The sequence below is a fragment of the Podarcis cretensis genome, assembly GCF_951804945.1.
Source record: "Podarcis cretensis genome assembly, chromosome: 7".
NCBI classification, from domain to species: Eukaryota; Metazoa; Chordata; class Lepidosauria; order Squamata; family Lacertidae; genus Podarcis; species Podarcis cretensis.
The window spans coordinates 55,578,860-55,602,787 of NC_137176.1; the positions used below are offsets into that span (position 1 = coordinate 55,578,860).

Consider the following 23,928-nt stretch of genomic DNA (forward strand, 5'->3'; position numbering starts at 1 on the left):
CTTGATTCCCTGCCCAGTTTTGCTATAGTTACTATTGAGGCAGTTTTTACAATAAGGGCAACCAAGGCACGGCTTTGAAAGAATTGTGTGTCCCATCTTCTGTACTCCACATTGCACCACTTTCCATTTGGATTGTGAGGAGTGGCAGGATGCTTTGTATAGTAACTGCATTCTGTTTCACTTTGCTTTTTCCACAGATGATTATACTGAATAAGGATCTTTGGAATACATTTTTAACAGATTTCTGCTGTTGCTACTTGGAAGTAATCAATTCAGTATTAAAATACTTTTAGCTGACCAAGTTTTACAGAAATCAAGGATATAGTAGATATCCTAGTCTAACCATATCCTCAACTTTGCTGTCCATCTTCGCCAATTAGAATGATCTTACTTGTAAACCTCATATAATTTATTTGCTTGATGCCACACTATTAACCATTGCCCAGGATGGAGGACAAACTCTTTTCCCTTTGACACCTTGTTTAAGGAGGTCTTATCACAATATCCCCAAAACTCACTCATTCTATGCAGCTACATGGTGGTCATTCACAGCTTATGTCAAAAGACAAAATTAAGGCTTTAAAGTTTCTGCAAAGTATAATTTTATCTGGATTATATTATATTCCAGGACTTACTATTGATCGTGATCTTATTATTCACAGCATTGTTTTTAACTCTCTGCAATAACAATTCTGCATCATTTTTTTCCTTAAGCTGCGGAACAGATGATGTCAAACAGGCAAGTCATTGTGTTTTGTCCCTCTTTCCTGCACGTGTTGGTGGAGTGTGCATAAGCTTGCCCCACCCCCCGTTCTGCCCTCTCTGAGGTCCAAAAGGACCCACACATTGGTGGTCACATGTCACTTGGACGTGTGCTAAATGGTCTCTGCCTGTATGTAATGGGCAGAGAGGAGAGTTGGTTCACAGAAGGCTCAAGATAAAGTTCTTCTTCATCACGAAGCTCACTAAGTGGCTCCTGCCAACTGAACCTCACAAAGCTGGAAGACAAAATTCGATACACAAATGGGTACATCAATATTACACTATTCTGTTACCAAAATTACTGTTCTTCCCATTTCACCCATATTAAAAGTGTTAGGCCAGACACACAAAAATACACAGGATAAATATGAGTTCAGGAGTTAGAGAAATCATTTATTAAGAAAAACAGTTTTTAAAATTATTGCTGCTGTTTAATTTGTACATGAAAAAGTAAAGCTCAAAAAGCCTTAATATATACAAATTTGTTCTAAGATTTAATATTTTATTGCAATAAAAATCACTTAATTCACAAGCTACATACAACGACATAGCAGCAGTTCTAAAAAGAGTTGTAATTAAAAATCATTCATATTCCACCATCAGTGAAATTTAGTTCAAAAATAATTTTATTTCTTACTAACAAGTCATGCTATCTTTGATGTTTCAGGCACATACATTAAGTATTGGCATTATAGGAGTTCCACATGTCTGACACTCAGGAGGCAAGTCAAAGTTGGAATTTTTGTTGCTGTTTACTGAGATTTATTGTCTTCAATCTTATTTGCACGACCTGTGAATGTCTCCATAAAATGGAAATACCCCATATAGTCTCCGAGAAGCATACCAAGTTTTGTAGGTATTAAACTGGGGAAAAAGAAAGAACGAACACAGGCATGATGAGTGTCAAACTTTGAGATTCTCTTCTGCTTTGGCACCATTGTTTTATTTCCTTTCCCACCTTTCCACTTGCACATAATGCTCAAGGTGTCCAACAAAAAGTTCATTAAAGCAAACTAAAAACACACAGACATGCCACAGAACTGGAAAATCAAAAGGTAGATGATTAAAAAGGCAAGCATCCATACATAACCTGGACAGGTTAATAATAACAACACAAAACCATCTGGAACCAGATGAGCCAAAATAAGTTGAGGGAGCAGAGGGCCTTCTAAGACATGCCCTCAGCCTTTCATGTGTGTACCAGCCTGTGCAGGGCCTGAAGAACTTTCCCAACAGAGCACAGGCAGGGTGGCATGGCAGTCTCTTAAGTATCCTGGACCCCTGTCATGTAGGGCTTAATAACCAGCACATCCGAATGCTCCTTGGAAACTTAACAGTAATCAGTGCAGGTGTTCAGGAAGGGCAACAATATGCTCTGAAAACCCTGGCTGCTGCATTCTCAACACTTTCTGGAGATGCTTCAAAGGCATCACTGTCATGTTAATCCGATCCTGATGTAACCAAGACACATGTTACTGGGGCTAAGTAAGATCGTCCCAGACTAAGGTGCAGAGAAATCACCAACCAGAGTGAGCCAAAGGCTTTCTTGGCTACAGCTGCCCTGGGCGTCCAGAAGCAGGAAAAAGAAAGCAAGCTGTACCTGTCACACATTTCTCTTCCACAACCACACCCTCCACAAACCATAAGAACTACCTAGCTTATGGGTAGGCAAACTAAGGCCCAGGGGCCAGATCCAGCCCAAACGCCTTCTAAATCCGGCCCGAGGATGAGTGGAATGTGTCCTTTTATTTAAAATGCATCTCTGGGTTATTTGTGGGGCATAGGAATTCATTCATTTTTTCCCTTCAAAATATACTCTGGCCCCACAAGGTCTGAGGAACAGTGGACCAGCCCTCTGCTGAAAAAATTTGCTAACCCCTGACCTAACTTCTCCCTCTGCTGTTCATTTTATACAGCCCTTATTTATCATGTCTCCCTTTTTTTGCACCTCAGGACCAAAACACACGTGGCATAGAAGATTAGAGTTCCTGAAATAGTATATTTTACTCAAATGCCATGCATTTAGCTCATCACCTCCACACAACTCCCTTGATCTAGCTCCTGCCCATAGATCGAAAGGTCCTGTTACACCTTGTGGGAAAAGTAATAATACAGACATCTATTTCTCTCTTCCAGGGATATAAAGCAGTTATTATGAGAAGCATAACTGTCAAAAATTAAGGACAGAAGCATATTTATTCTGTCTGCAGAGTGAGTTAATTTTAATAGGGCAAAGTAATTGTATCAGGATATTTATTCAACAGATAATTTCCTCTGCTTATGTATTTGTTTACTAATGAAATCCTGTTTTTTATGTCATAGCTCTGTTTCTAGGAGTCTTATCATTTTTATGTTGGTATTTTTGTGTACCACTCAGGCATTTTAAAATACTGAGTAGTTTAGAAATGCTTCTAAACAAATATATAAAAAGAAATAAAGGCTGCTTCTCCTGCTCATTTCTAAAAGTTGTGTGATTTTGAAGAGACAGGAATCCTACAGGAAACAGGCATTCAGACATATGTAAAAATAATGCAGCAATAATAATAATAATAATAATAATAATAATAATAATAATAATAATACTTTTCTATTCCTTACATTGATCTCATGTCAGTACCTGCATATTTTCTTCCCCTCCCACAAAAGGCACTTGAATCTTTTCCAGATAATAAATTCAGTGCAACATTTCACAATCCAGAGGTATTCACTTGCAGCAGGAAGCTGCCAGACCATGTGGTCTATCTAGCATGCTTCTCCCCATCCTGCTTTTCTAGAACTTAAGGTCCTCCCCAACTCAAGTTGCTTACATTCTCACAAGGGGGAAAAAGGATTCAGACACCTATGCATCATCCCACCCCCTTCAAGGTCACACAGCATTGTTAGGAAAGACAGAGGATTTAGAGACTGATGTGGCGCTGTGGGTTAAACCACAGAGCCTAGGACTTGCCGATCAGAAGGTTGGCAGTTCAAATCCCCGTGACGGGGTGAACTCCCCTTGCTCGGTCCCTGCTCCTGCCCATCTAGCAGTTCAAAAGCACGTCAAAGTGCAAATAGATAAATAGGTACCACTCCGGCGGGGAGGTAAACGGCATTTCCCTGCGCTGCTTTGGTTCGCCAGAAGCGGCTTAGTCATGCTGGCCACATGACCCGGAAGCTGTACGCCAGCTCCCTCGGCCAATAAAGCAAGATGAGCGCTGCAACCCTAGAGTCGGCCACAACTGGACCTAATGGTTCCCTTTACCTAGCAAAGCATGGGGAATGCGGGTTGCGTTAACTGTCCCTGCAGCTTTCCCAAGCAAACTGACGTCTTCCACATCTACTGAGTAAAGTGTTTGGAGTCCTAATCATTTTTATATAGCTTGGTCCTGAAGTCACTCCTCCTGCCTTCTTTGGGGCCTGTGGACAAGGCCAGGGAAGGTAGTTTGTCACACCAAGATTTTAAGTGTATAAATTGCCAGACAAGTTTTTGCTTTAACACCTGCCTTTCTTTTAGATTTCTACTGACACTTGTTCAAAACTCCTGTTTTGAAACCAAATTCTTGTGAAAGTAAGTCATTTCCACCCATATCTGTCCCAAGTCACCTTGCTGTCCGAAGCAGCTGCATCATACTGTTACAAAACTGGGGGAGGGCGGGTTTCCCCCTAAACACTGAAATTAATAAGCGTTAGGATTTTGGGTTATTTGTAATACAAGGGGAGAATCTAAACTGTGAAAGGAATTCCTTGGTAGCCTGGCCAAACTAGGGCCCTTAATGTTAAGTTGTGGGTGAACATATCAGACGACACAGCGATTCTTCAAACAGCTCTTGTTTATTCACAGGCCAGAACAGGACTGAACTGAAGGGTTCAGCCAGCCTGCTTATATAGAGCTCCACTAGAATGCAACAGTAACCATTTTCTGTAACTATCCAATCACTGAACATCACTTTCGATCCCTTATTTGCATATGTGGACCTGAACTATCTACAGTATCCCCCTGCTGGCCCACGGTGAGAACTTTAGTACATAACACCTAAGAAAGCCATTGTGGGTCGTTAACAAGACAATATGGGACGCAGGTGGCGCTGTGGGTTAAAGCCTCAGCGCCTAGGGCTTGCCGATCGAAAGGTCGGTGGTTCGAATCCCTGCAGCGGGGTGCGCTCCCACTGCTCGGTCCCAGCGCCTGCCAACCTAGCAGTTCAAAAGCACCTCCGGGTGCAAGTAGATAAATAGGGACCGCTTACCAGCGGGAAGGTAAACGGCGTTTCCGTGTGTGGCTCTGGCTCTGGCTCTGGCCAGAGCAGCGATGTCACGCTGGCCACGTGACCCGGAAGTGTCTCCGGACAGCGCTGGCCCCTGGCCTCTTGAGTGAGATGGGCGCACAACCCCAGAGTCTGTCAAGACTGGCCCGTACGGGCAGGGGTACCTTTACCTTTACCTTTAACAAGACAATAGAACTTACTGCCCCAGGTGTGACCAGAGATTGGAGATTTGGAACAATAGAGAAATGAATATACCAAAAACTCTCTGAAAGAACTGGGAGATCCTGGCATTCATTTGCTTCTAAACACAGTGCTTAGATTTCCCCACATCACTGTGAAGACCCTTTTCAATCTGCTAATATTTTAAATATTTTTATGCCCTAACAGTTCTCTTGCCTGCTGCCAGGCTTCAGAGCAAGAAAGAAATGTACGAAAAATAGATGCAAAAGGAAAATGACATTCTTACCCTTTCATTGCAACCAAAAGGGTTATGCTACGCGGGATGTAGACATACACCTGATTTCGCAGAATACCAGAGATAATTCTTTCAGCTGCATAGTCTGGCTCCATAACAGGCAGGAACCGTGGCCACCTGAAGAGATAAAGCAGGTAAGAGAACTTCTTAATGGTCAGGAGTTCCCCACAGTTATCACCTGTGCCAATGAGTTTCAGATATGAAGACTGCTGCCTAGTACAGCACCATTCCGAACAGGGGGAAAATCATTTATTCTTTCTTCAATATGATTTCCCTTTATTACTTTCAAAGGGCATTTTTTTCAGGGCAAATATTTGAGAAGACCTGTCATCTGAAGACCTCTGTCATTTGGAGTGAGGGTTGAGACTGTATACAGGTGGAGAAAAACCATATCCGCATAGAAGAGAGTGGGAGACTCGATGAATATAGCCCCTTCTTAATCACTCCCCAGTAGCCAAGTTGATCTGTCCTATCTGATGGTATTGTTTTGAAACATCGGGTCAGCCCACAAAAAAACCCACAACTTGGCCAGGAGGCCAGTTCATCTGGGATCTGGGTTTGTACATGATGTTGGGCTACAGAGGCAGGACAGGGATCTTGTGGGTGCTCCCATCCACCCCACTGCCCAACCATCTTCAGGACCGAGCTGGTGGAGACAGTATGGTGTTAAAGAATCCCAGGACACGAGTCTTGGGTCTCTTCAATATCCATGCTGGGGTCCACTCAGGACTTCATGGCTGCCATGACCATCAGGTCAACACTTTGAACAGCTGACACACATTGCAGGTCATACCCTAGATCTGGTATTTGCTACAGAGGATACTGGGAAATAACTAGTGATTGTGTGAGAGACGGGGGGTGGGGGGAGAGATCGAGATAATCACGCTGCCGTCATGAACAGATCATTCTGTGGTGAAGTCTGGATTGCCTGTGATTGATCCTCACTGTAGAGGAGGGGGGAACAGTTAGATTGGCCCACCTCCGGAGACAGGAGGATCTTCTAGGCTGCACATTTTTAGATATAGAACCACAGGAGTGTAAAGTTGGAAGGGACCACAAGCGTCATCTAATTCAACCCCCTGCAATGAAGGATTTTTTTTGCCCACTGTGGGGCTCAAACTCATGACCCTGAGATTAAGAGTCTCATGCTCTATCAACAGAGCTATCCCTCTTGTTTAAATGTTTAAAAGTTGTTTAATAGTTTAAATAGTTTAAATGGTTTTAAATACAGTCCTACCTTGGTTTTTGAACAGTTTAGTTCTTGAACGTTTTGGCTCCCTAACGCTGCAAACCTATTCTGGTTTGCGAACTATTTTTGGAAGCCGAATGTCCGATGGGGCTACCGTGGCTTCCGATTGGCTGCAGGAGCTTCCTGCAGCCAATCAGAAGCCGCACTTTGGTTTCTGAATGTTTTGGAAGTCGAACAGACTTCCGGAATGGATTCCGTTCAACTTTCAAGGTACGACTGTAGTATACTTTTATATTGCATATTGTTTATATTATTTTATTGTTTTGCTGTGTACTGCCCTGGAAGGTAGGGTTGGATAGAAACTTAATAAATAAAATGCCATCCTCAACAGTTATCCGTCAAATGCAGAGTGACACAATAGGCACAAATTCAAGAAGTGCCACTTCTCTCAGCGCATATATGCTACTATGGCAAACCTGCTGTTTAATTTATGTATATCATGCAGATTTGAGCATACAGGAACCCAGGAAGCAGCCTTATAATAGGAAAGATTATTTTTTGGGGCCCCTTGTTGTCTACTCTAAATGACAGCGGTTCTCCAAGGCCTTAGGTTATGTTTCACTCAATCTTCACCATTTCTCTTATACAATTATTTTAACATTTTATGGACACAAATATATAAACAGTTAACTCACTTGGTTTGACAGCCATCAAACATTCCCGTGTTTATGAAAAATGGACAGACAATTGTGGATTTAACACCAGTCTTTCCCATTGCCAACATCTCTATAGCTAGAGACTCAGCGAAGCCAACTACTGCAAATTTACTTGCACAGTAATCTGTGAAACGAGAGGAAAGATCTAGAAACATTGCAGCAGGACAATATCTGAGTAAAGCAAGGTATTAAAGACAGGATCTTTTGTGACATGGCCTACATGCAAAATAGTTGGCAATCCTGGTTTAATGGTTTCAACAGTCTCATGCAATTATAGGTGGTATTTAAAAACAACAACGGATTAGAGAGTAATGTCGAATGAACTCAGAACAACTCTATGAGGGTGGTTACATCAACAGAGATTGACTAGCCCAGTGACACATGACACATGATTCATGGCTAAGTAAGGATATGAACTCAGGGCTCCCTGGTTTAAGTCTGATTTTCTACAGAACTTTCTACAGAACTAGGACAAACACAGAGATTACTGGGAATGAATTTGAAAATTATGAACACATTGAAAGCCACCTGTGCCATTGATTGGCTCATCGCTTGCATGTACAGTGGACGCTCGGGTTGCGAACGTGATCCGTGCGGGATGCATGTTCGCAACCCGCGGCGTTCGCAACCTGCAGCTGCGTGTCTGTGCACATGTGGGTTGCAATTTGGCACTTCTGCGCATGCGCAAAGCACAATTCGGTGCTTCTGCGCATGCGTGACCGCCGAAACCCGGAAGTAACCTGTTCCGCTACTTCCAGGTTTCGGCAGTCTGTAACCTGAAAAAAGGCAACCTGAAGCACCTGTAACCTGAGGTATGACTGTACACCATTTTCTCTATGCAAGATCCTTTCCCGCACAAGCATCTATGGCCCAATGCACAAGCAACAGCACAGGTGCTGGCAATGATTATTTGTAATGTTCTAACATTTCTCCACAATCATCATTCAGAAGCTTCTAGCTTTCTTCAGACTGCAAGCACATTCCTCAGTTATTTACTGCAGCCTTGTCAGTGCACGCATTTAGGGGATAGGGGAACCTGTGGTCTGACAGACGTTGCTGGACTGCAGCTCCCCATCATTCTTGACCATTAGCTATGCTGGGTGGAGCAGATGGGAGTTAACATCAGGGGAGCAACATGTTCCCCATCCTCTGAGTTACACTCTTCCTTGTCCTTTTTTGGAAAAGTATTTCCTTTGTTGGTTCCCACCTCCCAGTTAACTTCTATTCCTGCCAAAGCTACCCATCATAGCTTAACGCTAACATACGACAATTAATCTGAAGACTCAGTGTTCAGAGGCCTATCTGCACCTATAACCTGGCATGCTAGCCTTAGCAGGAATGTTTAATGAAACTGCTTCTGCTACCAACTTCTCTGCACCTACAATCTAATCTATCATTACTGGTGTCATCTACAAGAGCAGCTCATTCTTGGCTATCCCCAATTGCTTCCATATAGCTGTGTGAGACTTCTATTTCTACATCAGAGAAGCCCCTGTTTATCCACCTGCTGGACCACACGTCTAACAGAGATGAAAGGATCTGTGGTTTGTGTATTTTGTTTGTTCATCGGTGCATCTGATGTGTACTAACCTGCCAGTCCTGTAACGCCAACTAAGCCAGCTGCACTTGAAATAGTTACCACATGTCCATGATTAGAAGCTACCATGGCTGGAACAAATGCTTTGGCGGTCTAGAGAACAAACAAACAAAGATAACCAATCATACGATAACAAATAAATATACAAGGATCCATGTGCTAGCGTAGTGAACAAACTCCCTCTAACAATTTCACCCCAGCCAGGACCTTCCTGGGCGATCTTGGGCACAGGACTTCTGCTGTTGCTACTTTAGCATCAGTTAGTACTACGTCTTATTTACTTGAGGCATCTACAATCAGCTTTTCACTCAAGAGTCCCAGGGTGATAACATTAACAACAAATTACAAACGAAACAGGTAGCAAAAGCAATAAATTATCCATGCAGTGAGTTTTTATCAGCCATCTTATTGAAAATTATCGAGAGGCATGTTGCATGCTGGAGGAGAGGCTATTCCTGTAGGCCGTACAGGGTCAATGTTTATAGAAATAGCATTTATGTGGGAAAAGGCAAGATGTTCTACTCTTTTCATCATCATCATCCTCCTCATCCTCATAGTGGTTTACATTTCATAGTACAGTCACACCTCGGGTTACAGACGCTTCACGTTGCGCGTTTTTGGGTTGCGCACCGCACCGTACAGTAAACTTATGCTACTTTCCTATATCCACAGCTTCGCAAGGGTAGGGAATAATAATAAAAAAAGGAGAACGTGGGAAACTTGCCATTCCCCACTATCCACTTATTTATTTCCCCCACCCAGTGGATTTTCCTTGCTTACTGGGCTTTCAGAAGGTAGCACAAGGGCTCTGGCAGTGTGACACCTCATCCCCAAAGCCGGGTAAGTGAGGCACCAGTGTACGGAGAATGAGGTGTGAGGGCTCCAGGATGCTGCCAAAGTCCTCACATCTCCTACAACAATATCAGGCCTCCATCTTGTGGGGTGGTGGCGGTGGTTCCAGAGATTGCTGATTATGTGGTTTTGGCTTTGCACCCCTGGAACATAACCCTTACTTAACCTTGGCAAGCCCACTATCTTATTTCAACACTGTAACTCTTCTTCTAATGCTCAACAGAAGACTACCATAGAATTGGAAGCTTACCTTCCTTATCGCCAACCCTGTAGACATTTGAACAACATGCCATACATTTTGTAATCCAATCTTTAAAATGTGGAGTTTTAGTAGTTCATTAGTTTTTGGCAGTGACAGTCTTTGCTGCTGTTCAGTTTCATTACCTTTATTAGATTAACTATTTCTCTTTTTTTCTAATCTAAGAAGCTAAATACTGCAAGTTTATTTGTTATTTCATGCTCAGAAATACCACCTAGTTTAGTCTATGGATTTCACACTGCAAGAAATTTTTCTTCTTCAAAAGTTTCACATCTAAACTACAGACTTACCATTTAACCAAAACAAAAAAACTTGCTAGTAGTACTAGATGCCTGATTTTTATTTTTTTTACAAACAGACTGTTCTGCTGAAAAACTTACCACAGTCTAGCCCCATTTCTAATTAGAGCAAGTGGATAAATAAATACAGATTTTATACAGAACTCTTTTAATTTCTACTATTACTTGCAAACACAAAACACTTTTCAGACAACATCATGTTGAAGTGCATCACTCCTCTACATGCATCTTACATCCATTTTCCATTGCTCACCAATTCTACTGGGCCTTTTAAGCACTTGTTTGCACCACTGAAATCAGAACTTCTTCCAGTTTCTAGTAAAAAATCAATAGCATCATACCCCCAGAACAAATTCCAGCTTCTGATTTCTTCTGTAGTTAAGACAGAAGCAAAGTGTGAAAATGGGGAGACATTCCAAGCATGGTGTACATGGTTTGAAAACTGATGTTAAAAGTTACAGTAAAAATAAAACACCAAAACAACATTCTCTAAATTGCTGTGCTAGAGGGAGCCAGTGCAAGGATTTCTGCTAGCAACCTAGGCCTTCTCCTCCCCTTGTGTGTACCCCACATCCCTTCCCATATCTGCTCCAGAGGGTTGGGAGAACCCTCAGAACAGCACACAGAGAGAGGGCATTATACTGTTGAGCAAGCAGAAATGGAACAATCTCTTTAGTGCTATGCTATGTCCTGAAAAACAAATGCCCCACGGTGCAGGGAATGCAAGTTCCACCATACTTTTGAATGTGTGTCTGTCTTCATCCTGACATTAAAAAGTCACCCTGTCTGATCAGGCTTGAGGTCTACAGGTGCTCCCAGGTCTCAATGATATGCAACAGCCCCATTGGTTATACCTTTATTCAGTATTTCAAAATAAATGTTTAAAAGTGACCAGGAGAGCATGACGAGTGCTAGACAAGAACAATAGAATATTTAACTGTCACTTTTGAGGGAAAAGGCACACTAAGAAAGAGTAAACAGCAAATCACTGTTTCCTTTTCCCAGAAGAATTGGAGAAGGAGGGGTGTCCCCTGAAACACCCTACCTCCTCATCAGCCCTATCTCCACTGAGCTCTGCCACTTCCAGGGAGGGAGCCATGCAAAGAAGAAGGGGGGCATGGTGCTGCCCAGAGAAAAATAACAAGAAGCTGCCTTCACCTGCTCTCTAATCCTTCCTCTTTCAGTGTCAAGGCATAGGGAGTCAGCGCTGGAAAGATCAGGCACACCCTCCTCTTACTTGCTCACCTGAGCATAGCAGACAGGGCCCCACTCCACCGCCCAGTAAGGGGGCATGTGGGAAGATGGGGGAGGAGACTCCTTGCTTCTCTCTCAGCTGCAAAGAATAGGGAAGTGAATGATCGCCACTGCCTCTGGTCACTCTCTTGCTTTCTTTCTCTGAAAGGCTCCACCCGTCCCCTTTCCCCTTCTTGGGCCAGTATAGTGATAAGCCCACTGGGACCACCCAGAGGGTGAGAGCAAGTAAAAGGCAGCCTTGGCTGCTCTTCTAAGGAATTTCTACTTGTCCACTTGGCTACTTTTCCTTCAAAGTTCTTTCAAATTACACAGGGCAGCATTAAGCATGCTTTTATAGAACGTGCACTTTGATCCTGAGTCCCTGCTTGGTAAAGATTTGCACACTCCCAAGTGTGCTTGGCTACCTGCATCTCCAGACCTTTAGACTCTGTGCCAATAATTAAAAGCCTATGCAAGCAAGCCTTATCAGTTCATCCACTTGTCTGAGGAAGAAGTGGATGCTTGCCAGGGCAAAGAGGGGCTGTTGCTATGGCATCCTTCTCAAGTGCTTCTGTGGATAACTGCAGTTTATACTGACACCTGATCATGTTTTATTTCCCTTCCACCTAGTTCTTTATTGTCGTGAACAACTGTTTCATGTGTAAGCCTGACCACCTTACTGCTCATCCCCTAGATTATTAAGCAATAAGCTAAATAGTACTGGTCTGCTCTATATCTTGAGGTGCCCTCACTGCTTAGCTCCCTCCACTGAGAAAAAGAAACTGTCCATTTATTCCTATTCTCAGCTACCTGTTCTTTAAACTCAGTTTTCAATCCAAAATGATTATATCTATGGTGCTGAGTGACCAGGAGAGCATGACGAGTGCTAGACAAGAACAATAGAATATTTAACTGACATAACTGGGCTTTCTATTAAAACTGTGACTAAATCTACTCCGGAGCCTTGGTCAAGGGACTTAGTCATTTGGTTTTTTTTTGAAGTCTAAATCAACTATACTTTTTTAAAAAAAAGTGAGGCAGCACTTCCCTTTGCCAAGGCCATGTTTACCCTCATGTAAGATGTGTTTAAACATTACTAACTTTAATCATATTGACTACCAGTTACTTGGGACAGAGGTTAGGCTGTCAGATGTGCACTTTCCCAAATCCCCTGGATCCCATCGATGTGGCTACTCTCCAATCCTTTGTAAGGAGATGGGATTTAATCAGGGTGCTTTTCCTCCCTCTGAACTCACAGATTTCATTTACAGAGAAAATGACTTCTAGTCCAGGTGACTTGTTAAACTAGATGGCCTACTGCTCATGTCAGGCTTGCAGGCATCTGGTTGGCCATTGAGAAAAGGATGCTGGACTAGAGGGGCCCTTGGCCTGATCTAGCAGGCCTGTATTACGTAGGAGAGCGCTCAGTTTACATTCTGATAAACCTGGATGGAGCATCTGTTAACACAGCTGCAAGCCTGCGTTTTATTAATCAAAGCCCAATCCAAGTGCAAATATACTTTCATAGTTAAATCACAAATTTTAAATCACAAATGCTATTACCCAGAAGTGTGCCATTGTGTTCACTTCCATAGACTTCTGTATCATTGCGTCTGGAGAGTCCAAGAATTTCTTTCCCGTCACAATGCCAGCATTGTTAATCAGGATGCTAACATCACCGACTTCTTTTTTTACCTAGGACAACAACATCTTATCAGAGGATGTTTCAAACTATGACAAATTTTAATAGTTAAAAAGAGAGGACCAATGTCTGTAAATGACTCTGCATATAAAGGGATTTGCATGATTCTTCATATTGTCAAGATGTTGTTCTCTTGGTTTAACAGTTTTTAACAGCCTCAGTGTTCTCGGGCTGGTTTTTCTAAACCATTTTTGCCAGTTAACATATTGTTTAAAAAAAGAAGCCAGAAAGAAATGCTTCTTACAATTAAAAACTCCTACCCCTTCAGAATTAGAAGCACTATAGCTCCTTTATGTTAAGGTATAAAACTGTCTTACCATGTTTCAAGTAAATATTTTGCAAAATAAAGCTAGATTTTGGGTCACTGTAAGAACTGGTATTGGACAGTGGTTTGAACTAGAGCTGGATGTTGAAACCCCACCCCCTTCCTCTTTCCCCTAGCAGGGCATCCTTTGACTTCACAGATCCCAAGAAAGAGAAAGCAGGGGATTGAGAGAGGAAAGAAGGGTCCACTGAAAACACATTCGCAGCTACCATTTCTCCACTTTAAATTGTACCCTCAAACCACTTTGGTGGACTTTCAGAGTGACAATGGATTCTACATCTATAAGGATTCTTTCACAGTTAACATAAGCAAAGCAAAGCAAACCATTTTTATGACTGCAGTTTCAAGAGACATCCCTTAGGGAGGGCATGGGCTTTGCATGCAGAAGTTCCCACACATTTATTTATTGCACAATGTCTAGACTGCCTTCCTGGGCACAATCCCTTTGTCTAGGCCATGTACAAGGTTCAACTCTAAACAGTCAACACAATTTTTATCTCCCCTTTAAATACTGGCAAATGGAACAGGGCCCCATATAGTTTGTGCCTATGTATATAGAACTGCACTGTAAAATTGCCTATCCTTGATGCTTCCACTGAGAGGTTCAGGTAGCTCATGAAGCAACATACTTCTACTGGAGATTAAAAAGCTGCTCTCAGATTAAACCCCAGGATACGAGACGTTCTGGCCCTGTGCATACATATCCAAAGCAGAGAAATTGATGTGGGCAACTTCTCACTTTTGATTATTCATCAGGGTGTGTGAAATAAAAAACAATCCCATTAGCACTCTTGAAAAAGCAACAAGGCCAATCTCTCCCACACATTCCTTGAAGAGCTCTCTCTCTCTCTCTCTCTTCACCTGTAAATGCTTGTTTATGTGTTTCTATGTAATCCCCAGATGGGGCAAGGACCTCCCAATGGAATGATGCTAATCAGTGTGGTTAATAGTTCTAAATATGAAGCAGTCATGGAATTGGAAAAACAGTAATTCACCCTATGGATGTAGAATATCCACAACAAATGTAACAGAAGCCTTGAGTTGCCTGTGGCGAGAGAAGGTGTCTAATAGCAGCAACTCCTATACCACACGGGTGATTATTACACCCAAGAGATCAAAACATTGGTTGCATTATGATGTATTAAATATTTAAAAAACCAACAACAACCAAATGTAATTTTGAATGAAGGTACGTTTGTTCTGGTTTGCCTCATTACTGTTTACCTTCAGGGTCACTATTAAGCTGTTCCAACTCTTTCAAAGGACTGAAGTAGTGAATAGTTGGAGCAGCTATGAAGAATAAACCAAACAGCTGGTAGTATCAGGTTGATATGGTGGCTTCATACAAATGCAGCTAAGCACAGTGAAGCTGTGTTTATGGTTGTATCTTGTAACACATGAACATGCCACAAGAGCATATGTGAAACTGAGGACTAGATAAAACGTTATGCAAAATAAAACTCCACTTGCAAAACAAAGTTACCTGATCTGCTACTTGATAGACCTCCTGCCTTTTGCTACAGTCACAAGTGTAGTTGTGCACTCTCGCAGCTCCATTTTTCCTTGCCAGTCTGGCTGTCTCTTTGTTGCCTTCTACACTGATATCCCAGAGTACCAATGTAGCTCCAAGACGAGCAAACTTCAGAGCCATCAGCCTTCCGATTCCGCTTCCAGCTCCCGTGATAAGCACTATTTCACCAGTCACATTCTTCTTCCGCACAGGGATGAATAATAAGACGAAACTCTCCAGTGTAAAATATACTGACAGTCCAATGACTCTGAGTGTTTCCAGGAAGAAGTTCATCTTGGACAATATATATATTTCAAACTAGCTGTTCAATGATTAAAAAGATGAGTTAGATTCAATTGAATAAATGTCAAGTTTTTGTGTGTGCTGTCTAGGAAAGCTGGAAAAGAAGTAAATTGAAACATTCATGATCATCAGGAATACAAATGTAGGAAAAGAGTGCCTAAAGAAAACAGGGACCTAAGGAAAAGAGAGGAAACTGAGGAAATCAGCACACTGTGCAATGCGGTAGGCTAACACAAAACCACAGGAGCAGAAGTTGTTGTTGGCAGGAACAGCAGAAGGCAGGACATAAGTGAGAGTGTGATGGACAGCAATACTGCTTGAAGAGGTAGCAATGTCAGCAACCAATACTTTTCCCAGCACAGAAAAGTAGAGAAAAGCTGAAGCTGCTGTTTTTCTGACTGTCATGCAGTTTTTAAAAGCTTGGGAAAAGAGAGGTGGTAGCCCTAGGTTCCAGGAACACAGAGGATTGTGATCTGCTGTTCTTAATAAGAACTGCATTGCAAACTGCACAAACACAAGATCTAATAAACTAAGTGGCAGAAAGCCTGTGCCTTCAGTTTTTAACAGCAAATTTTTAGCCCTTATGACTGAAGGGGGCCACATAAGGATTTGAGCAACACAGATCAAAGAACCCAAAAAGGATTCAAGCATGGGCGTAGCCAAGGGGGCGCAGCTGCCCCCCTAGATCAAGTAAAACAATAGAAATACTTAACTAACTTACCAATCACTTCTGTTCTGCACCCCCCGAAACAAAAGCCCTGCCCTTCCCAACAAAAATCCTGGCTATGCCCATGGATCCAAGTTAAACTTCCCACCACAAAGCATCTCCAAAAGGTCAACAGAATTATGTCCATTAATATATCTTTTGATAACTGACCATGAACAGATTAGCAACTCAGCAGCTCTAGTTTTTGATCCAGTCTTCTTTCATTACAGTGGACTCTTGGGTTACGTACCTCTCTGGAGACGTAATCTTCGGGTTGCGAAAGCGGCAAACCTGGAAGTATTTTTTCCAGGTTTTGCTGCTTTCTCATGGGCAGAAGTGCTCTGCATGCTGCACGCGTGTGCAGAAGCGGTGCCTCTGCTTACAGATTTTGCAGGGTGCGCATGGACCCCCAGAATGAATGAAATCCATATCCAGAGGGTCTACTGTATATTCTTTCATTCTTTCACTTAATTATATTTGGATTAGCTTGCAAGATATGGCCAGCCAGAGGCTCATGCATCTTGGCCTCAATTTAATGTGTGCTCATGTAGCCCTGAATACATCTACTAACCACAAATTAAAATGTCCTGGGTTTCAGCAGTAAGTGCTTCCAAGCTGCCTAAATGTTTACTGATATACTGCCTGCTGTCTCAATTATTACAAGAACCTTCTCACTTTTCCTCAGACTGCAAAACGGCTTTTCAAGTTCTGCTACTTTTAGAGACACAGTAGAGTGACAAAGACGTGGGTGTGTTTTACAGAAATCCATTTGAATCTTTGCAATCTACCACCATGTATAAATCATGGGTGTTATTTGGTTTACTACTCATGCTTTCTGGAGGGACCAACTTGGTTCAATCCAGTCAAAATTATGCACTTTTGATCAACTCAAGAAACTTGAGCAAGTGCAATCGTACACACAGTTTTTTGGGTGTGAGATCTTAGAAGAATGTTTTGGTCATTGTTGCTGTCTACAATATGACAAAAGCTGAGAAACTGACACTACATGATATAGCTTCCAGCTACTCACAGACAATCTTACTCAGCTACGAGTGATCGCCAAAGAAGAAGAAAGAAGATGATAGGGACGTTACGAAACGTCCACCTTGACGTCTGCTCTAGAATTCGGCCTCACGGAGGTGCTCGCGACTAGCTGTCATGCAAGTCGGTTTGCATCCTACGGAGAGGAGTTCCCCCGCTGCCACCCTTTCCGGAACCGCAGCAACGCCAGGACCCGTTTTGCCACCATTTCGGCCGAGCGCAGCTGCGCTTCGGCGACGAGGAAGCGGTGACGTCAAGAGAGCCGGCGCTTCCAAGAGCTGCCCGAGGGCCGTCCAAGTCCCCGGCCTACAGCGCGCGCTGAAGCCCAGCAGGGGGACCTTCGTCCAAGCATCGCATTTCCCCAGCCACCCCTCCGCGGCCCCGGTCAGCCAGAAGGACCCCCGAGGCGGCGCTCCTCCCTGTGCCGCTAGTGGCCAAACGCGTCAGGGGCCAAGTTCTGCCCGTGTTCTCTCTCTCTCCCCCAGCCAGCCAGTCGCCCGAGCCGCGCGCGCGCGCCTGCCTGAAGCCTCTCGCCTTACCGCAGGCGACGCTCCTCCGGCTGCGGAGACGACCTCGCCCCACAACAAGCTGCAGTCCCGAGCTATAAAGCACTTGGCCAGCGCACGCGCCCCGGGAAGGTCCCACCCACTCCCCCGCCGCCGCTCCCGTCTCCTCCCCTCCGGCCAAGGGCCGCGGTTGTTAAAGAGGCAGCGATTTCCTGGGCTGTGTGAGCAGTTGCAGCCTCCGCCTCCGCCCTCCTTAGTCGGCTACCGGCTAATCTCAGCTACCTCCGAGGAGGCCGCGTGAGCCGGCGCGGCTACTGTGCCGCCTCCCTACACCTTGGCTACAACTTCTCCCGTATTTTGTCACTTGTGAAGAAGAAACCTCAGACTCTACACATGCAAACTTAGGAGCAGAGGGTCGGCTGGGTTGCAGCAATGCGCTCTATGCGGGGCTTCCCTTGCCCTTGGTCTGGATGCTGCAGCTAGTCTGGAACGCCGTAATGCTGCAGCACAATTGCTGACAGGAGTGAGGCTTTGCCAGCATGCATTGAGCCCAGCGCTCATAGAGCTAAATTGCTGGGGTGGTATTCAAAGTTTTGAAGTTACATTTTGAGCTAAGTAAGTGAATCCAAAGGGACGCGGGTGGCGCTGTGGATTAAACCACAGAGCCTAGGACTTGGATCAGAAGGTCACCGGTTCGAATCCCCACGACAGGGTGAGCTCCCGTTGCTCAGTCCCAGCTCCTGCCAACCTAGCAGTTCGAAAGCACGTGAAAGTAGATAAATAGGTACCACTCCAGCAGGAAGGTAAATGGCGTTTCCGAGTGCTGCTCTGGTTCTCCAGAAGTGGCTTAGTCATGCTGGCCACATGACCTGGAAGCTGTACGTCGGCTCCCTCGGCCAATCAAGCAAGATGAGCGCCGCAACCCCCGAGTTGGTCACGACTGGTTGCCCATCTAGTTCAGCATCCTGTTCTCACAGTGGCCACCCAGATGCCTGTGGGACAGGGCTGGCCCACCCATGAGGCAAAGTGAGGATTCACAGGGGCAGCAGATCTAGTCTCCAAAGAATGCATTGGCTGATGCTGCTGTGCCACAATGGCAGTGACAGCTGCAGTGCTGGAAAAAGCTGGGCATAATTTGAAAAGAAAATAGCCAGGAGCCAATGCAACTGGTTTCATGTGCTTTTATGTGCTCAAGATGATATGTGTTCCCTGATATGTATCTGTGTGCGCAACAGAAGCGTCAGCAAAGTAATTAAGATCACCAACATGAAACAATTGTTTTTAAGCAGAGTTATTTTACTTGGCATGGACAAAACACACACTCTGTATTTACACATGATAATACAGGTTACATGAAGGCTTTTCTCTCTTTGGTCCCACAGGGGCTTTCTGTACTCCAAAGTCCTTGTTGAACAAAGTCCACATGCAAGTTCCAAGTCCGTTTGCATAGAGCCCTGCAACAGATTGGAGCTCTCTTGTCCTGAAGTCTGTCAGTTCTCCAAGCAAGGTGGATAAAAATAAATGATTTTTAAAAATAATAATTTAAAAATTGGATTTTTAAATTTTAAATTGGATTTTTAAAATAAAATGCTTTTGGAGGAAAAATCTTTCTAAAGATAGCTTTCTATTTAAGTTACATTAGAGTCCAAAGGCTATTCATCAGGAAATAAAGATTTGTTTTAAGTTTTTCATGTGTGCTAAAACTCAGTCTAAGTTTTTTTTTTAAAAAAACATTTAACCACATCAGTTAACAAACATGGATACATATGCTATAATGTTATTGTTTTAATTAAATAAATTGTTTAAATTGTTATTAAGGAAATGATTATTTTTCTCCTTCCAATAAAGTATAGCAGAAAAGTTGTCCAAATATAAACAGTTAACTTATTAAACCTCACAATAATTTCATAATTATCTGTCTATGTATTTCTAATAGTATAATCAAATCAGTAATTTTTGATATAACTGTAAAAACTACTCTGAAAATTTATCATTCCAAAAATGAAACCTTCATCTGGTTGTAAATATTAAGATTATACCAGCAAGAATGAGTCTTTCTGTAAAAAAAATGATTTAAATCAAGTCTTACTGACTAGTGATTTAAATCAAGTCTTACTGACTAGTAATTTAAATCAAGTCTTACTGACTAGTGATTTAAATCAAATCCACCCTGTCTGCAAGTTTTCTTCTCAGACAAGCTCTTTGCATCAGATAACTCCCCAGTTCTGCTATGATCCACCACCATAATCTGAGCCAAATTATACACAGATATACATGGAAACACTGATAAGGAAGTCAGGAGATTCCGGCAGGAGCATCTCAGAAATGACTCAGAAGGAGCCAACTCTTTCCTTACCAATGGACTTAACCCATTCACATTCCTTAATACTAACATTAACATTCCTTAACATTCTCATGCCATGTGTTGAATCATTTCTGAAATTAAGGAGAGTTTCAAAAACAGGTTCAAAGAAAAAAGAAATCCCAGTAGATTTACCCCTGACCATCCCTTTGGATCTTGAGTTGTGGACACAATCCTGAGATTGCCTACCATAAGTGGAAGAGAGAAAGGTCAGTGGCAGTGATAGATAAATAGATATGCTTATGTGACATGGAATTTATTTATTTTTTTAGGGGGAAAAAGCAGTTTGGCTGTTTGAAAAATGTGATATCCCTATGACAAACTGATTTGGGGTTTTATTACAATCAAATATCTTGTGAAATAATATTGAAAGACTATTGAGCTGCATTAAAAATCTTTGCACAAATAGCAAAAGGAAACAAGTCCTCTGATGTTAGATTGGAACTCACTTTCCCCTTCTATCTATCTATTGATTTGATTTAATTTATATACTGGCCTATACCTGGAGGTCTCACAGAACAATTTTTAAAAAGCATTCAAATGACATATGAAAAGTTGCTATTGGATATTCGTTTGAAAATGGCTTCCTATCCAGGCAATCCCCCATTTATGCTGGGATTATATTCCGAGGTACCACATGCATCAATAAAATTGCATATATTTGAAATATCATTGGAAAATCCTGCAAACACCCTGTTCCGTCCCTGCCACACCTGCCCCTTTTATGACGGTTCTGTGACATTTTGGGGCCCTTGCCAGGTTCGGTTTGATGCACATGTATGCAGTTGTGCACATATTGAATGCGCGTAAATGGGTGTGTGTGGCCTGTACTTAAGTAAGGGTCAACCTAGATGTTGCAAATAATGTTTCATTAGCAACTGTGTCAGCGTCTTAGAAAGTACAGTGGTACCTCGGGTTACAGACGCTTCAGGTTACAGACTCGGCTAACCCAGAAATATTACCTCGGGTTAAGAACTTTGCTTCAAGATGAGAACAGAAATTGTGCACCGCCTGTGCAGCGGCAGTAGGAGGCCCCATTAGCTAAAGTGGTGCTTCAGGTTAAGAACAGTTTCAGGTTAAGAACAGACCTCCAGAACGAATTAAGTTCTTAACCCGATGTACCACTGTAATACCAAAAGACACAGGGCCATTTTTGACAAGACTGTAGTGCATGGGAAGGTTTACATTTTGTTCCCCTGGCCACCATGTCAACAAAAAAACATCCTTTTTAGCCACAGGCAAGGAAGCTCCCATAGCAGAAAAGCCATGGGAGCCTTTCGCTAAGGCTAATAGCAGTGTGGAGATGAATTTTGTTTGGATCACAGCAGGGGACTGGGGGATGATTCCCATCAAAAGATTATCCAGCCAGTTCAGTCATTCTCAGAAAAGCCCTTGCAAGGGTGGAATTTGGGATGTATCTGCATTAGTTTGTGTGGAAGTGCATGTAGATTACATGGAGCTGTCTTGCGGTACAGGGCTATATAGATATTGGAAGTATGTATTCTGCATTTCTTTTTCTATCCAATATTAAGAATGATTCTCTTCTAAAGTTTAGGATTTAAATAGAGCTCATTTCCGATTCAGAATCCCTTAGTACAGCTTTCCAACATTGCTGGGGCTGATGGGAATTGTAGTTCAAAACAGCTGCATGGCACCACGTTGGTGAAGGCTGCCTTAGTAACAGGATGCTTAAACACACACACACATTTTGACAAATTATGCTTCGCCTCAACAAATTATTATACTGCCATAATCCATTGGAGGGTGCTAGAAGTCAGTTTATATAGAAAATGCTTTTGTTTAGCTATTTCTGCAGTTATAATATTAGGTTATAAACCATGGAATTGTTAATCATTCGTATCTTCAGGACAATTAAATGTTTCTGAATATGATTTTAACTGCTAACAAAGATTCATACTGGAAAGCCTCACTAGAGGATCAAATCTTTTATTGTAAGTATATGATGTCCCAGTTTTCAATATGCTGAAATAAGCCACAATCTTTTTCCATCTTCACAGCAACTTGGTGTAATAAAATTACAGGAAAAAAAAAAAAGCATTGCCAACCCCCTCCCTTCAAAAAAAATCTATAAGCGAGCTTTCTAGAACTAACAATATAGGTGGGTTTTGATACATGCTGCACAGAACATTTTGTTTTAATACAGAGATAGCACTTCAATAAGTTTCGTTCCCTTCCTTGGTTATTTCCTCTGTCTCTGTGTATCACAGTTTGTAGGGAATTCTGGAAAAATTCTTTCTCACAGAAGGTTTCTCACAGAAACTATGAATACTCCTATACATGTATAAAAAAACCCCCACAACCTCCAATGTGTAAAACAACAACGAATAACAATTTAGAAAAAACTTTGAGTACTTCTGCATTCTAAGTTTAGATCTTAAATCTGAGAACAGTGTGTGTTGAAATGAGACCTCAAAGAAGTTCAAAGTGTAAGGTCAGACATGATTTCACTGATTGTTGGAGATACTGCTCTCTTTTGGTTTCATTTATCAATCTGAAGGTAAATGATCTCTCCTGGACCTTAGTTGTTTTGGAAGGGGATGTACAGATTTTTCTACACATCTGGAAAAAACAGTTCTCATTTGTTCTACATGGAACAGAATAACTGCACTAGATCTTAATTTACTACTACCACTAAACATTTTATTTATAATGTCATAGAAATTTTTTTTTTTTGGGGGGGGGGATAGTGACGGTCAGTCTTGATTTATATCATGGGTCCCTTGTAGGGTTGTTTAGAAAATAGTAGGAGAGACTTCTGAATCAGCCAAACCATTTTCTTTGTTAAGCCAATGGCCTTGGTTGGCCAGTTAAGCACTGCTGGAAGCTGGAGACACAGAGACATGTCTTGCTCTGTGCTAGATCTTTGCTGTGGCATCCCTGGAAATGTAACGGGAAGCAAGATCTGCTGGGGTGTTAGTGCTGTGAGCCATTCCTATGCTCAGGTTGTAAGTTTGTGGGGGGGGGGAAACCCTATAGTATCCTAAAGACGCCACATTCTCCATTGCCCTTTATTCCAAAGAAACTAAACTCTAGACAAGACACTCCTTGTGTCTTTCACCACTTGGAGATTGGGTTGCATGCCATAATATTTTAACTCACCTGCAGTGAAGATTTTATTTTTCAGGGACCCTGCTATAATCAAATAATAAACTCTCTAGGCAACTTATAAATGATTAAACAACTAGTTACCTCAGGTTACATATGCTTCAGGTTACAGACTCCATTAACCCAGAAATAGTGCTTCAGGTTAAGAACTTTGCTTCAGGATGAGAACAGAAATCGTGCTCTGGCGGCGCGGCAGCAGCGGGAGGCCCCATTAGCTAAAGTGGTGCTTCAGGTTAAGAACAGGTTCAGGTTAAGAACAGACCTCTGGAACGAATTAAGTACTTAACCCAAGGTACCACTGTATACAGCAAAAACAAGAAATACGCTAGAAAGAAAGAAAAGCCACCAGAAAACATTCTTTAAGACAAGTCTAAACCATCAGCCGTAGCAAAACTGGTTTGAAATAGCTACTTCAACATTAGCAACAGCAAAATTCACAAGCTTTCTGAATAGAATGAAAACCCACCCTGGTGGTGTTCCTCAGGAACTGAATAACACAGAGGAAGTGTTTTACTCTATCATCATTACAGATGAATGTATTTAAAACAGAGTCTCTTCAGGCATTTAATTGGCATTTAACAACAACACCTACCTTGAAAACATAAAGGCAACCAAGTACAACAAAGCATAAAAACAATACAAAATAATTAAAATGCCTGGCTAATCAAGAAAATCTAAACAGTAACTTCTTATGCACCTTCGCCAGGAATATTTATGGCTGGGA

The 23,928-nt window shown here is 42.4% G+C and overlaps 1 protein-coding gene across 3 annotated transcripts in view; it reads right to left on the reverse strand.

Moving 5' to 3' along the window:
* Positions 1-1,134: 1,134 nt before the first annotated feature.
* Positions 1,135-23,928, reverse strand: part of SDR16C5 (short chain dehydrogenase/reductase family 16C member 5) — a 37,431-nt gene continuing 14,637 nt past the window's right edge. Inside the window, exons 1-7 of one of the 3 annotated variants that reach the window (XM_079984670.1) lie at positions 17,750-17,884; positions 15,134-15,482; positions 13,187-13,318; positions 8,974-9,073; positions 7,363-7,507; positions 5,470-5,595; positions 1,135-1,626 (exon numbers count right to left, since the gene is read on the reverse strand). In XM_079984670.1, the coding sequence (XP_079840796.1) occupies positions 1,515-1,626; positions 5,470-5,595; positions 7,363-7,507; positions 8,974-9,073; positions 13,187-13,318; positions 15,134-15,454 (936 nt within the window). In that variant the 5' untranslated portion in view covers positions 15,455-15,482; positions 17,750-17,884 and the 3' untranslated portion in view covers positions 1,135-1,514. Of the gene's footprint in view, positions 1,627-5,469; positions 5,596-7,362; positions 7,508-8,973; positions 9,074-13,186; positions 13,319-15,133; positions 15,483-17,274; positions 17,430-17,749; positions 17,885-23,928 lie in introns of those variants that run through there. The other 2 variants (XM_079984672.1, XM_079984671.1) reach the window with 2 other exon arrangements.